Source organism: Cynocephalus volans, chromosome X (genome assembly GCF_027409185.1).
Source record: "Cynocephalus volans isolate mCynVol1 chromosome X, mCynVol1.pri, whole genome shotgun sequence".
NCBI lineage: Eukaryota > Metazoa > Chordata > Mammalia > Dermoptera > Cynocephalidae > Cynocephalus > Cynocephalus volans.
In genome coordinates this window covers 64,686,319-64,703,191 of record NC_084478.1, presented here as the reverse complement: position 1 = coordinate 64,703,191, position 16,873 = coordinate 64,686,319, and the positions used below count along the sequence as shown (strand labels likewise).

At 46.5% G+C, this 16,873-nt stretch overlaps 2 protein-coding genes across 2 annotated transcripts in view; one reads left to right on the top strand and one right to left on the bottom strand.

Moving 5' to 3' along the window:
* LOC134368019 (zinc finger protein 182-like) overlaps positions 1–16,873 on the bottom strand; it is a 53,900-nt gene that overhangs the window by 24,631 nt on the left and 12,396 nt on the right. The gene's annotated exons all lie outside the window — the stretch shown is intronic.
* LOC134367050 (sperm acrosome-associated protein 5-like) lies at positions 6,732–16,576 on the top strand. The gene is made up of 5 exons (XM_063083683.1): positions 6,732–6,876; positions 7,269–7,427; positions 8,929–9,007; positions 9,110–9,186; positions 16,530–16,576. The coding sequence occupies exons 1-5, from the start codon at positions 6,732–6,734 to the stop codon at positions 16,574–16,576; spliced, it is 507 nt and encodes a 168-aa protein (XP_062939753.1).

Below are 16,873 nucleotides of genomic sequence, written 5' to 3'. Positions count from 1 at the left end.
CACTCAGCCCACGGCCCCTGGCACTCGCCCCACAAACTCACTCTCTCTCGACAACAGAATATCTGTCCACCGTTCAGGAGACCTTTACAAGCTCGGGGCTCGACGAGCACTTTGGCTTCCGGACCGACTCTGGCACCGCAGCGGGGCAGGTTCTGCGCGCGCTCAGTGGTGCCTTTGACATGGCGCCCGCCGGGAGTCAACATGGGGTCGCGAAGGTGACCACGGGGCCCCGGCGCAGGCGCAGACGGACGGCGGCCGCGCAGGTGACGTCAGCGCTCCTAGGCGAGATGGCCGCGCCTTCCCCGTCTCCTCCCTCCAGGACGGCCGCACAGAGCAGGTGTTTAGTTTGTTCTGCGGAGGCCGGCAACCCTAAGACGTCAGACAGCAGTTTTCTCACGGCGCGCAGGGGACTATCCAATTAAGGAAGAGTTTCTAGCCAGCAAGGATTTCGTGTCTTGAACTTGGAGAGCGTCGACGGGGTGGCACATGTAATTGAATGGGTAGACAGGATGCGTAGCGGAATTGCTCTGCGCGCACAAAGACTGGGAGGTAGGGAAAACCGGTGGCTCCATCCGGCGGCCAGGCTGACAGTATATTCTAGCGCTTGAAGAACAGTAGGTCGGTATACAGAAAAACAGGAAGCTGAAAAATAAATGAACGGCGATATGGGACACACACAGAAACCCTGGGAGTGAAGGGGATGTATTAAGTAGCGGCTGACAGGTTGCTTTCCCTGGGTGGGCAGAGATAGCGTCACTGTGCTGGGAGTGTAGGAGGTGTGGGCGGGGCCAGGTGATGGAGGGCCTCTGGCCAGGGACAGAGTTCATATTTCATTCTGGACATGACGGGAAGCCATCGGAGGGATCATATTTTTTGAAGACCAGTCTGAAGCAATCTGGCATTACATATTAATGTTTAAAATGCACGTATATTTGACTCATTTGTTTACGGCCTGTCTTGCCCTACTGGAATATGACCTCCACAGGAATTTGTTAAGCACCTCCTCTATGCCAGGTAGTGTTCTAGACATTGGCGATATATCAGGGAAGAAAACAGAGCCCCCCCCAAATAAGCAAACGTGATGGAGACAGCCTGGGTTCAAACCCCCGTTACCATCTGTGTGACCTAGGGCAGGACTCCTACCGTCTCTCTGTTAAGTTTCCTTATCGATAAAATGGGGATAACGATAGTGCCTACCTCGTTAAGGTTCTGGTGACACATGAGTTGGTAATTGTATAGGATTGAGAACAATGCCTAGAGTGTAGGAAGGTCTATGTAAGATTTTTTTCGTATTATTATTTACACAAAATTAGATTGTGTGTGTGTGTGAAAAAATGTATATGTATATATGTAAATATAAAGATTTTAGTAAGAAGGAAAAATTTTAAAATGACCTGCAGGCTGCTCTGTGGAGAAAAGATTGCAGAGGGCAAGGGCAGGAACAGAGAGACCATTCAGAGAGACCAGTGAGGAGGCTCCTGCTAACAGACACAGCAAGTGACATAGCTCAGTATTTCCTCTGTGTCAGGCACCGTGTGAAGCACATGACATTGCCTGCCTCAGATAGTCTCCACAACAGTCCTATGTCCTCCACTTGTCAGATGAGGAAACTGAGTCCCAGAGAGATTAACTAACTTGCTCAAGGTCACACAGGTTCCCAAAGTCAGATCCATAGCTTCCATCCAATAATACTCTTCTTTTTTTAAATTCGGTATCCCATAGAACTTCCAAAAGGTATCTCAGAGCCTCATTCCAGAACCATTCAAACTAGCCAAGGACATAAAAACAGACACATGGACCAAGGGAACAGAGTAGAGAACCCAGAAATCAGCCCGCATGCTTAGAGCCAACTGATCTTTGACAGAGGTTCCAAGAACATACGTTGGGTGAAGGACAGCCTCTTCAGTAAATGGTGCTGGTAAAACTGGATATCCATTTGTAGAGGAATGAAACTCTACCCATACACCTTGCTGTATACCAAAGTCAACTCAAAATGGATTAAAGACTGAAATATAAAACATGAAGCTATAAAACCTCTAGAAGAAAACATATGGGAAACACTTCAGGGTGTTGGAATGGGGAAAGACTTTATGAATAAGACCTCAAAACCACAGGCAAGAAAAGGAAAAATAAACAAATGGGATTATATCAAACTAAAGTGCTTCTGGACAGCAATGAAAACAATCAACAGAGCAAGAAGACAACCTACAAACTGGGAGAAAATATTTGCAAACTATACATCCAACAAAGGATTCATATCCAGAATATTCAAGGAACTCAAACAAGTTAACAGTAAAAAAATCAATTAATCCAATTAAAAAATGGGCAAAGGAGTTGAACCGACAAAGACATACAAACGGCCCACAAATATATGAAAATATGCTCAGCATTACTAATCATCAGGGAAATGCAAATCAAAACCACACTGAGATGTCATTTCACCCCAATTCCACTGGCTATTATCAAAAAGACAGAGAATACCAAATGCTGGCAAGGAAGCAGAGGAAGTTGAACCTTTTTACACTGTTGGTGGGACCGTCAATTAGTACAGCCATTATGGAAAACAGTATGGAGGTTCCTCAAACAGGTACAGATAGAAGTGACATATGATCCAGCCAGCCCAGTACTAGGTATATACACAAAGAAATGAAATCATCATGTCGAAGGCATGCCTGCACTCCCATGTTCATCGCAGCTCAATTTACAATAAACAAGATATGGAATCAATCTAAATGTCCATCGATGGATGACTGGATAAGGAAAATGTAGTACATACACACGATAAAATACTACTCAGCCATAACAAAGAATGAATTTCTGCCATTCACAGATGCATGGATGAGCCTGGTGTAAATTATGTTAAGGGAAACAAACCAGGCACAGAAAGAGGAATACTGCATGTCCTCACTCATAAGTGGGAGAAGAAAAGAGGAAGGAAGGAGGGAAGGAAGGAAGGAAAGAATGACAATAATGTGTGGAACTTTGAGATGGATAGAACACAACCGTTGTCACTACAGGTGGGAAAGAGGCAGGAGGATTGGGGTTATCGAGAAATTGGTTAATGGACACAAGGAATGTTTACGTTTTGTAATGATAAACATGATAATTATCCTCATTTGATCATCACACATTGTACACCGGTATTGATATTCAACTGTGACCCCCAGAAATATGTTTAATCAATTATTTTTCAATGTAATAATAAACAAATAAATATGAGTGGCTATGCAAAAAGTAATAAAAGTAAAATAAAAACCAAGCCAAGGAATGTAGCTTCCTAGCAGACAAGGAAAGGAGAGAAAGTAGGGGAATAATTCAGATCACTTGCTCTCTGAAGGATCAGAACCATCTGGGTACAAAAGTTTTCTACTCTCTCAAGGCATCAGGGGGTGGAAGAGAGGAATTGTGGGTCTTCTATGCCCCATCGCCGTCTTGGCCCTTCCTACCCCCAGACAGATAGGTACAGGTATCATCCTGTACCACCTCGTGTATACATACACACACTCCGGTGAGGAAGGTGAAGTCCTTTAGGATTGGTGGGGTCAGGGTGTAGTGATTGACAGATCCAGAAATGATTCTGAGCCATTGAAACAGCCCTTCAGAAACTATCCCAGGGCCCACAGTGCACATCCACAAGCTGAGTGAGACCAGCTTCTCTGCTGTGGAATCAGGATGCCCACACTCTGCCCTGGGCATCCCCTATCATCAGCCCCTCCAAGGGTGACTTCCTCATACAGTAGCCTAAGCAGCAGGTGGCTAGGTGAAGAGGTATGGAAAGGTGACAGGTAGCTGGTCCCAGCACAGAGTCTGCATGATGTGACACTCTCACCCAAAGACAATGAGAAAGGCCCCCACCTTGTCGGAGAGTTATCATTACAATCGCTGATAATACACATTTTACCAAAACTATGAAAGCACTGCCAATTGTGAGCAGTCGTTTTGGACCGAGGGAACAGGTAAGGTTGGCAGAGCGACAGCACAGAAGGAGCCACGTCTCTGGTGACCGTGGAGACTCGAAATACCTCCCTCCAGGAGACAAATCCCCTTCCGTCCTCTCGATGCCACTGGCATTTGTGGTGGTGATGCTATGTGCAGCCAAACCGAATCCTCAACAATATATCAGACTTTTCTGTCCCGGCCAACGTGAGTGTCAGTAAACAGGAGACACATAGGACTAGTGTGAGGCAGTGGACAATGGTGAATGAATGACAAGGTGGGAGTGAGTGGGGGCAAAGAGAGACAAAAGGCCATGGACTGGAGGTGAATGAACAGCAGCGTGGAGTGAATGTGGGGGGATGGGAGGCACAGAGAAGGAGAGACTACACGTTCAATTTTTTTTTTTTTTTTTTTCTTTTTCGTGACCGGCACTCAGCCAGTGAGTGTACCGGCCATTCCTATATAGGATCCGAACCCGCGGCCGCTGGGAGCGTTGCCGCACTCCCAGCGCAGCACCCTCCCGAGTGCGCCACAGGCTCGGCCCTTACACGTTCAATTTTGAATTAATTTGAGGTTACAGATGATCTGCAGTAAACGGTGGGAAAATGAGGTACAATATAAGTGAAAAAAAGGTGAAAGTGGGAACAGACTGAGTGAACGGGACGATGAAAGGTGGTGAATGGGAATAGAGCTGATGTAAGTACTAAGGATCAGAGCATGAATGAATGGTGTTTAGGAGGCATAACATGAGTGAAGACAGGTGAGCGTGTGGGGAAAGCAGGAGTGGATGGGGTAATGTGGGGCATAGAGGGAAGAATGGGGTGCACAAGGGGCAGAGTAAGAGGGAATGAACATGAGTGCATGGTAGGGTGTGAGTCTGTGTGCGGTTTTTTTGCGTGGGGGCATAAGGAGGGAGAAGGTGAGTGACTAGAGGGGTCTAGGAGCAGATGGATTACACGGGGGAACTGTGGGGTGGTGATCCTGGAATGTGGGGGTACATGGATCCCAGTGTCAATCAGCAGACGTGAATGAGCCGAAGAGTGTGCGCGAACAGAGGTGATGCTGGGCAGAGTGAGAGGGAATGGAAGTAAAGAGAGAAGATGAGGAAATGTGGGTATCGTGAGGCAAACAGAGAGGGGATGAAGGTCACGTGGTCCAGGGTGAAAAAAAGGGGGGAAACACGGGGCCCAATGTGAGTGAAAAGCAGCGAACTTAAGCCAAAGTGTGACTGAATGGGGGACCTGTGGGGCCGAGTAGGAGCAAATAGACATGAATCGGGAGCAGGACATGAGTGAGGAGAGGGTAAGAGGAGGTACAGAGGGGGTGAAATTAAACGATTGGGGTAATGAGAGGCAGAGTGAGATAATGAAGAAGAATTGAGAAAGAATGGAGGTGACCAAACGTAAGAGCGAGTGTATGTGGGTACCTCGAGGTGGTGTTTGGGGTAATGTGAGGCAGAGGCCCAGGAAAAGGGGACGGCAGCATTTGGGAGGATAAAGTTGAGGAAGAGGAAGAAGGGGAGCGAATGGGGGGGATGATAAGGCCCAGAGTCAATGAACAGAGGTGAAGGACGGGCCACATGAGAGTGAGCGGGAGTCATCTGATGCAGCAGCAGGAAGCAGAGGCGCAAGAAGGAAATGAGTCTAAGTGGGAGTGAATGGAGGGGAAGTAGCAATACGATGTGAGAGAATTTGGGTAAGGACAAGTAGAGAGTTAGGGGTCTGTGGTAAGCCGAGGTCTGGTTGGGTGAGTATGAGTGGACGAGAGGCAGTGTAAGTGAATGGGGGAATAAAGGGTAGAACGAGAATGAAGGTGAAGAAGCAGTCGAGCGTGAGGACGTATGTGTAATATGTCCTTTATCATACGTGATGTGGGACCCAGTGTGATTGTAACATGGGCGGATTCCAGTAAACTAGGGTGGAGCAGCGCAGTAAGTGCAGAGAGGTGAAGGAGGTACCAAGGATGAATGCTATGGTGGGAATGTGTCCTCCAAAATTCAGGTGTTGGCGTTGGGAGGTGGGGCCTCTGGGGAGGTGTTTAGGTCATGAGGGATCCACCTTCTTGAAGGGATTAATGTCACCATAAAGGGGGCTTGCAAGAGTGGGCTCACTCTTCCTTGCCCTTCTGCCTTCCGTCACGTAAGGGCACAGCAAGAAAGCCTTCAACAGATGCCAGCGCCTTGATCTTGGACTTGCCAGTGTGAAATACTATGAGGAAATAAATTTCTGTGTTTTATAAATTATCCAGTCTCAGGTATGTCATAGCAACACAATTGGACTAGGACCGTGAGTAAATGGAAGGAGGCGGTAGTAGCTACAGTGTGGTGAACAGCCCTGACTACCTAGCAGAGGAGGGAATGGTGGCGATGAGGGGCAGAGTAAGTGGAAATGGCGGTAATCACATGGTAGAGCACGATTAAGGAGAGTAGAGTGTGACAGTGTTATGATTGTAGGGTAACGTGGCCTCACCGTGAGGCCTAGTACCCAAGACCTGTCTGCCCTTTGGTTGGCCCCAACCCCTATCTCCCTGCACCTCTTTGTACTAGGTCTGAGTTTCTCCCTGTCTTTGTCTCCTTCCATCTTTGTGTATGTGTCAGTATATTTTGTCTCTTGGTTTTGAACGGAACTGGGACTGGAAAAAGTGGTGAGGCGTCCAGACGCCTGGCTTCTGTGTTCCAGAATCTATCACTTAGAGCTTTGTTCATAGAGCCCAGAGGTCCGGAATGCCCCCAATACTGAACAGCACAGGGTGAGTCTGGAGCAAAGAGTCAGATAGGAGGGCTTCTGGGTGTCGTAATGCCGGCCTGGGGCTGTGCTGTAGTGACCTTGGCCATGCTGATGACGGCTGCTGTGGATGCCAAGATCTATGAACGCTGCGAGCTGGCACTGAAGCTGGAGAAGGCCGGCCTCAATGGCTACCAGGGCTACAGCATTGGAGACTGTGAGATGCCAGTTGCCCCAAGTCCCGTTCATGCCCTGTGCAACCCACGACACTCACAACCAGGTCCCTCTTGTCATTTATCTTGTCTCTGACCAGGGCATGGTTCTCCCTGACTGACTGCGAAGAGTGGTTTATCTAACTCTAATGTCATCACCATTATTGCCTTTATCACCATCAACTCTACCATCAGTAACATCAATATTATCACCAAGAATACCATAATCTCCACCATCACTGATATGTCACCAGAGTCAGCAACATCACCACCAGCAAACATAGATCATCACCCTCACAGCTGAGATGACAACCATCCCCGTACTCACCTTCCTCATCCTAGACTTACCAATTCCCAGGCCCTACGCCCACCTCCTTCCGCCCTCTCTCTGGTCCAGGGTTGTGCATGGCACACTATGAAAGTGGCTTTGACACGTCCTTCGTTGGCCACAATCCCGATGGCAGCAGTCAATATGGCATTTTCCAGCTGAGCTCCGCTTGGTGGTGTAACAATGGCATCACACCCACCCAGAACCTCTGCCACATAGATTGTCAGAGTAAGGCAGCACTGGGGATACCCTGAAGTCCTGCCTGGCCCCACTCCCCACACAAGGAGGGAAAGGTGGTTTAAGCCATAATCTCCTGAAACAAGTAGAAAAATGATGGGGAAATGAGAAAAGATGTTTGGGCTGTTCGAGACATCATCAGGTATCCTTACCCAGACTACAATGAGAGGTCGTCTAGGTTAGGAGAAGTCAGAGCTCCCAAACCTTACCCAGAAGGGAAGCTACAGTTTTGTGAGACTCAGGAAACTAGGAACTTGGCTGCATGTGGAATATAGGGAAAGATTGTCCTGATTTGGGGTTGAGAGTGCCCACACACTGAGGGAAGAAGCAGACGTCTGTGTGTAGGAACAGAAAGAAACTACATCCATGCAGAAATGGGAGAAATTTCCAGGAAAGAGTGTGGTGTGGTTGAAGAGAAAATATAATAGCAGTGGAAGTTGTTCAGGGTTAGCCAAAATGGTGGTTGAAGTTGTCCAAGACAGTCCAAAATGGAGACTGAAGGTATTTGGGACCAGCCCGAATGGGGTTTGACTTTGTCTGAGTCCTGTCAACATGAAAGAAGAGATTGCCCAGAAGCGGCTGGCTTGAAGTTTGAAGTTGTGCAGGACTGTGATCCATAGTTATTGAGGTTGTCTAAGACAGGGTAACGTGAACAATGACTTTATTAAAGACTAGCTAAAATGCAAGTCAAGATTGGTGAGTTTAAGCCGACATGGAAGTTGAGGTAGTCGACTAGATACACTAAAATGGAGGTTGAGGTCCTGGGCCAATCCACAGGGAGGTTGAGGTTACTTATAACTAGTCAAAATGGCAGTTGAGGATGTCTGTGGCTCGTCGACATGGCGGTTGAGATCATTCATAACTGACCACCGGGCAGTTAAGGTCATCCTAGTCCAGCCTAGATGGCAGTTGAGATCATCTAGGACCAGGTACCATAGTGGCTGAGGCTGAACAGGACTCGACAGCAAGAGATTGAGGTAACTCGTAATCAGTCAAAATGGGGGTTGAGTTTATCTAGGGCCTGACAACACAGTGTTTGAAGTCACTAGGATTGAGCAACATGGCAGTTGAATAGGTTCCCAGGCAGCCAACATAGCAGATGAAGTGATGTCAGACCAGTCAGTATTGCAGTTGAGATCATTCATGACCAGGCACAGTGACAGCTGAAGCCATCCTGAGCTGGCTGACTTGGAGTATGAAGTTGTCTAGGACCAGCCAGTATGGTGCTTGGGGTTATTCATAACCACGCATTAGGATAGTTAAGGTCACCCTAAATCAGTCAACAGGAGTTAAGGTTGTACAGAACCAGCCAACATCGCAATTCAGGTAATTCATTACCAGCTGACAAGGGAGTCAAGGTCATCCAAAATCAGGCAATGAAGTGGTTAAAGTTATTCAGGCGCCAAGGAACCTAGATCCCCTGGGCCCTTCATCATACACTGTCACCCTATCCCCAATGCACCAGATCACCATGTCCCTCTCTTCCCCTAAGACCTGCTCAACCACCATATTCTGGATGACATCTTCTGTGCCAAGCGGGTCGTGTCCTCACAGGATAGTATGGCTGCCTGGTAAGTTCATGGGGATGGCCCGGACGCTGGGCAGCTGGGGATAGTGGCACTGCCACCCCTTCAACCTGTCCACTCCATACTCTCCCTCTTTTCCTTTCCCAGGGCTTCTTGGACCCAGCACTGCACTGGTCATGATTTATCTAAATGGCTCAAAGGGTGTGACATGCATGTGAAAACTGGCTCAGGATAAATCCATCTATGACTTGTGTTCCCAGAGATAGAGTTTTTCTTTTCCTTTCTTTTCTTTCTCTCCAGAATTTAACAAAGGATGGTGTCTATGAACAATTCGAGAGATGCTTTGAAGCCTGACTCTCTTCATGTTTCCAGTGCCTGCAAGTACCCCCATTCAGTCACTTCTTCCATATATTCAAAGCTCTAATTAAGAGAGACCATATCACTTGTGCTGAGGTGGGGAGAGATCTGCAGTAATTAAGAGCATATGTTGTTATTTTAGTCCGTTTTGTGTTGCTATCACAGAAATACCTGAGTCTGGGTAACTTATAAAGTAGAGAGGATTATTTGGCTTACTACTCTGGGACAGGTGCATCTGGCACAGGCCTCAGGCTGGTTCTACACATGGCGGAAAAGTGGCAGGCAACTGGCAGGTACAAACAGATCACATCGCAAGCGGAAGAAAGAGAGAGGAAGCAAGAGAGAGAAGGTGCCAGGCTCTTTTTAAGCAACGAGCTCTCGTGGGAAGTAATGGAGCGAGAGCTCACCCATTAAACCCCCTCCCCCAGGGAGAGCATTAATCCATTCAAGAGGGATCCACCCCCATGACTCAATCAGTTTCCAACACTGCCACTTTGGGGATCCAATTTCCACATGAGGTTTGGAGGGGACAGCACATCCAAACTCCATCAGTTGTCCTGGGTTCAAGCACCGTCTCTAGCACTTACTACATGTGTTGCCTTGAAAGAGGCACTTGATTTCTCTGAGCCTCTATTTCCTCATCTGGAAAATAAGGATAAGGATACTAAGTATAGTACTTCAAGGGGTTATTGGCAGGGTTAAATTAATTAATGCTTGCAAAACACACAAAGTGCTTGGTACCCAAGACAGGTGTAGGTTTGGAGAGAGAGGGGTGGGGGAGTATGAGAATTGGCTTCCCTTAAAAAAGTAACAGTCTCAGTGGAGGTCACTACAGGGACTTATTTAAGGCAGACAGAGTCTCTTCAGGGGGGAATGGAATTGGATTCAGCGGACACAGGAAACTCAGTGGGAATTAGAAGTTTCAAGTATTCACGTTCTCCCACATCCTCCCACATATCACCGTTCGAGCACTCAGCACCCACCCCTTTCTATACAGAGTCCTAAGGTTCAAATGACCGACTGGCAATATAGACAGGGAATTCAGCGGGTGCACAAGGTACGAATTTTTTACAGAATGTCTGGGTTTCCGTCTGTGTCGTGAGTAGGTAATTTAAGAGTTTAAACTTGCCATTCTTTCTCTTTGCACCGGCCAGCGCCATTGGAAGCAGCCACTCCAGTGAGGAAACAGTCCCTCATGTCCTTTGTATTCTTTGGTCGGGGCTGGATACTCAACTACCCAAAGCCTGGCTTTCAGTGTTCACTTCACTGAGGATAAGCACAGATGAGCATGAGAACAGCCAGCTGCCACTTCCCGCCAAGGAAATCTCGAGCCCCCTTCCTTAATGTCAGTTGGGTTCATCCTGCCTTCAGCCCCAACCAGCCTACATAACCAAATCGTACACCTCCCTGAGGGCCCGTAAAGAGTGCCGTCACTCTGGGCTCTGAACTCTAAATGTGACAGCTATTCATCAAAAGGGTAGCAAGCAATTCTGGAGAATTTAAGTAAACAATGTGTATTGGTCCGTTTCCATTGCTTCTAACAAAATCCTTGCAACTGGGTTATTTATAAACAAAATGAAACTTATTGCCATAGTATCTGAGGCTGGGAATTCCAAAGTCCATCTGATGGTGGCGACAGCGACTTGGGTCAGCTAAAAGGTTCTGTGTCATCACCGAAAACAGAAGTTGCTCTAAGATGTTTGTTTCTCCTCCAACGTGAAAGAAAACCCGGGTTGAGTGCAGGCATCCTTTTTGTGGACAGGGAAGAAAGCAGTTCCCATGTGTCTTTTCCTCATCAGCCAGGGATGACTACTTCAGCTGGAGCCCTCGTGTGCTGTGGCAGGATCAGTGGCATTGGAGCCTGAGGACGGAAGGTCGCTTTCACAACCTACACGTGATAAGCATGAGTAATAAATTACCGGGGCAAGCTCTCCTTCCCCGGAGACCAGGTGGCTGTAATACTCCAGTCCCACAACTCCAGACACACGACTCTGAGCAGGGTCCAGGCACTGCCACTCCTGCAGGCGAAGGCTTCAGTCTCATCCTCCAATGCCACCGGCCCCTGGAATAACACACGATGGCCCCATCTGCAGTGGTCCTACCTGCGCGTTGAGGAAAAGGTATATGGGAACTTCTCAGCTCTGAAGTCCTGAAATGTTCAGAGGTGAAGGATTCCTCATCTCTTCTGGACCCTAGAAGACGAACTTGTTCTCTCACCTCCCAAGTGAAATGGCCAGACTTTGCCAAGGTGTAAATGGCAGTCTCTGAAGCGGAAACTGCCCCTTTCTTGGACTTCAGAGGCCCTGATGGCCAAGCAGCGGCCTTAAATCCTGCATCATGTCCTGTAACAGAGAATCAAGTTACCAAACCAGACCTGATTTTCACATTTGAGAAAGAAGAGCCTTGGGTGGCAGAGAGAAAAGCTGAAGTTGCATAGGTGAGTGAGCACTAGAAAGCCTGGGGATGGTGATTAGAAGGACGATTCCGGCTAGCGAGTGGGAGGCTGACTCCTTTGCCGTTGACGTACCATGTCTTCCCTAAAGGAGGTGGGCCTCTCCTGGTTATAGGACGTGGGGGTGAGCCCCCCAGATAAAAGGATATCTCAGCCTCCCTCTGTTCCTTGCTTAGCTTTGACAGACAACCCTGCCTCCCTTCCTTGTCCTCAGGACCTGTTCCCTGCCGCCTCCAACTGGAACGAGACTTTCTAGGTCTTTCTCCCCTTCCCTGGCCTTTTCACTTTCCTTCCTTCCAATTGTCTTCAACTCCTTTCCTTATGTATTCAAACACTACAGATCTGTTCTTTTTCAGCTTTTTGACGTCTGTTTCATCTACTTCTCTCATTCTTGTGAAAAGCCTCATGGTGTTTTCTCCTTGTGTTTCACAATCAGATCCCACCCCACCCAAACTCAAACTCCTCCTTTCAAGGATCTCCATTTCTGGGTCAGTTGTTTCTCTTCCCCCAAGTTGAAGTTATAGTGTCCTTATTTGTTCTAGTTGCTTGTTGTTGGTACAAAGACAAACGATTTCTGTAGGTTGAGCTTATATGTAGCAACCTTGCTAAATTCACTGACTAATTTTTAGTTTATCTATAGATCCTTTGGATTTTCTACGGACATGATAGCTGCAGAGGGTGAAATTGTATTTAATCACTTCCAGTCATTACTCCTTTTCTTTTTCTTTATTGCATTGCCTCAGCCCTCCGGTGTGATGTTGAATACAAGTGGGCACAGCAGGACTATTTGTCTCCTTCCCAACTTTAGGAAAGTTTCTCCAGCATCACCATTGTTTTTTTTAACACACCCTTTATCATACTAAAGAAGTTCTCTTCTATTCCTAGTTTGCTAAAAACTTATATTGTGATTGGATATTGAATTTTATCAACTCCCTTTCTTCTGTATCTATAGAAATTATATGGTTTTTCTCCTTTATTAATTACATTAACAAAATTGTCAAATTTATTGGCATAAATCTTTTCAATAATTCCTTTATTACCCTTTTAATGTTTATAGTCTATAGTGATGTCCATTATATCGTGGATATTTGAAAATGTGTTATTTTCTTGATCATTCTAGAGTTTGTTTTTATTAATCTTTCCAAAAACTAGCTTTGATTTTCTCTATTGTTTGTCCTCTGGGGGACACAAAAGAAATGTGATGGAGGAAATCCCTAAGAAGTGCTTAGTACGGATGGTTAGTAAGCTAGGCGCTTAGGAGATATGAACAAAACCCATCGAATGTGTGAAGTATAGATAAGGAATAATCAAGCATCTTTTGAGACACAGGCAGAATGCACACGATGTGTTAAATATACTAAGCAAGTGAGTTAGTAACTTGCAAGAGATGCTAAAGATAAATAGAATAAATGGAATATATACTAGGACAAACAGGATTATAACTTATAGACATGTCGTGAGGTATCCCACCACCTGAACTACATTATACTTCAATTGGCCATCAATTGGTGACACTCAGTATTGTCCCGCTGAAAACAGATAAAACATCAGCGTTCAGGAAGCTAACTGGTGAGCTACATACAGCTCAGGTAACTGAGGTGTCATTGGCCCTGAGCACCTTCGGTGTGACTGGGCCTCCTGTTCAAATCTCAACTCCTGTGCTCGTTTGAGAGAATGAACACGGAATATCGCCGGATTCAAGAAATGTGCTGCTTCACCCTGTTTGTTCCCCATCCTAAGGGTGTTAACTTACCGCACCTCTTTCCTTTGCTTCTTTTTCAAAATGTATTTTGTATTCTTATTTAATTCGGTGGCTGGCTGATATAGTGATCTTAACCCTTGACCCTGTTGTTGCAACACCACACTCTATTTTGTTTTAAAATTTCTATAAGCCATGTGACTCAAGCATTTTAATTTGGCCTATGGCCTTTCTATTCCAAGGCCTCTGAGGTATCATGCCTGGTAGCATATTGGAGACTATCATTCTATCAAGGGAATTTCTCATGTTAAGAGGCCCCAAAAGATGAGGAGAGAAGAGATCACAATTGAGAGTTTGGAGAACTTCCCTAAAGAAATAAGACAATAATATGAGATAATTGGTTAAAGTATCAGGGGCCCAGCACTGATCTGCGTGGATATAGGGTCAATCATGGATCACTGGGTTATCTAGGGGATCCCAAATGGATAAGAATTAATTTTACATTCCAAGTTTTAGCTAAAGCAGTGAGAACACAAATCGGCATAATTAACTGGGGGTTGCAGTGATTAGGGCTAGCCTAAGGCACAGCAGAGCTGATTTGGGAGAGGTGTTCTGGATAACTCCTGTGGTGGGGCCTCTCCCTGAGTGTATACAAATAACAGTACGAGAAAAACATGCAACACGGAGGTTACATTCATCGAGCACTGTCTCCAGCGCACAGGCTCTTCCCATCCCATACACCTGTCGTAAACACGGAGCCCTCGGGGCAGATTCTCCTTGTGCAGAAACCCCAGTGACCACATGTAGCTTCCTCCACTCAGGCCCTACCCACTCCCCATTGCCACCACAAGGTCTGGCATGGCTGAAGTCCCGAGATCCTATAACCCCTGATAGCACAGATCCCCGTTACTCACCTGACAGAGCACCCACCATCACCCCATTCCAGCACTCTGACGACCCCGACTGCCCGTCACTCCTCTTCACTCACACTGTGCCACATCTTGCCACTCACCTGCGCTGCTCTTCCCTCAGCCCCATTCACCACAAGACTTCACAGCATGCCGCACGTCACTCATTTACTCCACTGTGCATGGTGACAAAACTCACACTGCCCTCACATCCTGCTCACTCCCACTCTCCCTGACCGTACTCATGCTACTTACACTTGACTGTTTCTTCTCCAGCAGCTCACTCCACTGGATGTCTCCCCCATTTCCCCCTACTCTCCCCTATTCACCCAATCTGCCCCTCTTTACCCCATTCACCTCCGGTGGGCCCTTCATTAGCCCCCATTCCCCTAATTCCAGACCACTTACTCACGTCCTGCGGTTCGTCCCCACCGATTCCCCTCTAGGTCTATGCCTCACCCACATGTGGCCCAGCAGGATGCTATTTGTGTCCCAGAAAGCAGGACCCCCAAGATCCACCAGAAATGGGGAGATCCAACCTCCTCCCCTCTGCGGGATTACCTTTAATGGACCTGAGACCCAGAGAAGATTCTCTGTCAGTAGGAAGCTGCTCATTCCACATGTCCTCTCATTGGAAAGGCACCGAATGTAATATGTTTGACTCGCGTGGTTCATAAAAAAAGTGAGCCCATGGCTCAATTTCCTGCAGCATAATTCAGGGAAAGACAGAATGCCTGGAGGGCGCAGACAGGGTCTCAGTTCTAAGTCATCCACCTGTTTTGAAAACTTTAAACACTGCCCAGCCAAGGGTTTTACATCGCTTGGGTTGCCTAGTTCCACCACAAAGATGGCCCTGGTGAAAAACCACGAAAGCATGAGGGCTGTAAATACAGTAATTCACAAGGAAGACATCATGTTCTGGAGCAAATGTCCTACTGTGTGGTCTCTGGCTGTGTCAGACCGTCGCTCTCAATCTGGCTCTCACCTTAGAAAACAGGTGTTACCACCAGGACTTTGACCTTGCGACCAAGTTACTAAACCTCTGAGTAGATTCATGTTTTGTTTTTTTTTATATACAGATAGAGATTCATGTTTTATACATCTTGTAAAAAGTCTCCGTGTTTGCGCGTGTGCGCGAGTGGGTGTGTGTATGAAGGAAGTAAATTTAATCATTTTGTTAAGGTGTGGAAAGACAGTGGTGAGCTTTAGCACAATCTTTTCACAGATGGCACTGTGCATACTAAAAACATAAAACCTCTCCCAGTCTCAATTATTTTAGGTTTACTTAATGTGGTCCCTGCTCACCTGAGCATTGCTGTATTTGGCACCCCCAGGAAGATAATACCTCTATGCCTCTGGAATTGATTGAATGTCTGTTTTTCTGTCTGCCTTGCTTTTCAATTTATTCACTTGAACAAAACAAACACATTGAGCATATCTATCTTAAGTGTTACGGTATCCAACGTCTAGATTCTGAACTCATCATGACAGTAATAGAATAAAATATGCTTGTTCAACATTTTATTTATTTTTTGAAAGGATGGGACATCCACATACTACAATCTTCAAAAGCTATGAAAGGACACACAGTTGTCTCCTTCCCAGTTCTTTTCCCCCACCCACCACCGCCCTTTCCCCCTCTCCAGCATAATCAGGGTTACCAGCTTGTGTTTTCCCAGGGATAGTTTCTACATACACAATACCACTCTTCTCCTTTTTATACACAAACGGTTGCCCGTTATACTTAGCATCCCACACCTTGCTTTTCTTACCTAATAACGTAACTTGGAGAGTATCCCACATCACTATGCAAGTGTTATCCAAGTTCTCTTTTATTCATTTTTGTCTTCCAAGGAGTTTTCTGTATCAATATAGCACAATTGTGGCAATCAAAACGCTGGTGGTGTCATTTGGACAGCTTCCAATGTTTTGTTTTCACAGAGCATCAGCGAATGCCTGTGCGTGTTCATCATTTTGTAAACGCACGAGTATATACATTACTAGAAGTTAAACTGCTGGCTCAAACCCACGTGCATTTGTGGTTTTGATTCCTTTCGAGTCATTCCTCTCTGAATGAGAACAGCTTGTCCCGGACTTGCTATTTGCTGGAGGTTCATGTGGGGTAAGAAACTGGGGCCACATTCTAGGCAGATAACAGTTTTTCTAACAACTGGGATTATTTTTCCCACATCTGTTAGTTCTTCAGATTTTCCTTCTCCAAGTCAGTAAATAGGGGCAGCTGTAGGGCTCTTCACAAGGAAAAGTCCCCTGTCTTTCCCCAGCATCACAACTGTTCCTTCCATCAGTACAGACCACTTTCTGCAAATATGGCCTTTCTGAGTGATTCCTTGTCAAGGCCCCTGCCTTTTTCTCCTCAGACCCCAAATGGTCTAGGAAACATGCTACTTCTTACCTGTCCATGTACTCTGTTACCATTGATATATCTGTTTACGGTTCTACACCTTGGAGTGGAACCTGAACCTCAGCTCAGTATC

What these genes read in the sequence shown, in the direction of transcription:
- LOC134367050 (XM_063083683.1), top strand. Translation starts at nt 6,732, where the DNA reads ATGCCGGCCTGGGGCTGTGCTGTAGTGACCTTGGCCATGCTGATGACG. An exon ending in GGGCTACAGCATTGGAGACT is followed by an intron (nt 6,877 to 7,268) that starts GTGAGATGCCAG and finishes TCTCTGGTCCAG; the next exon opens with GGTTGTGCATGGCACACTAT. An exon ending in CAGGATAGTATGGCTGCCTG is followed by an intron (nt 9,008 to 9,109) that starts GTAAGTTCATGG and finishes TTCCTTTCCCAG; the next exon opens with GGCTTCTTGGACCCAGCACT.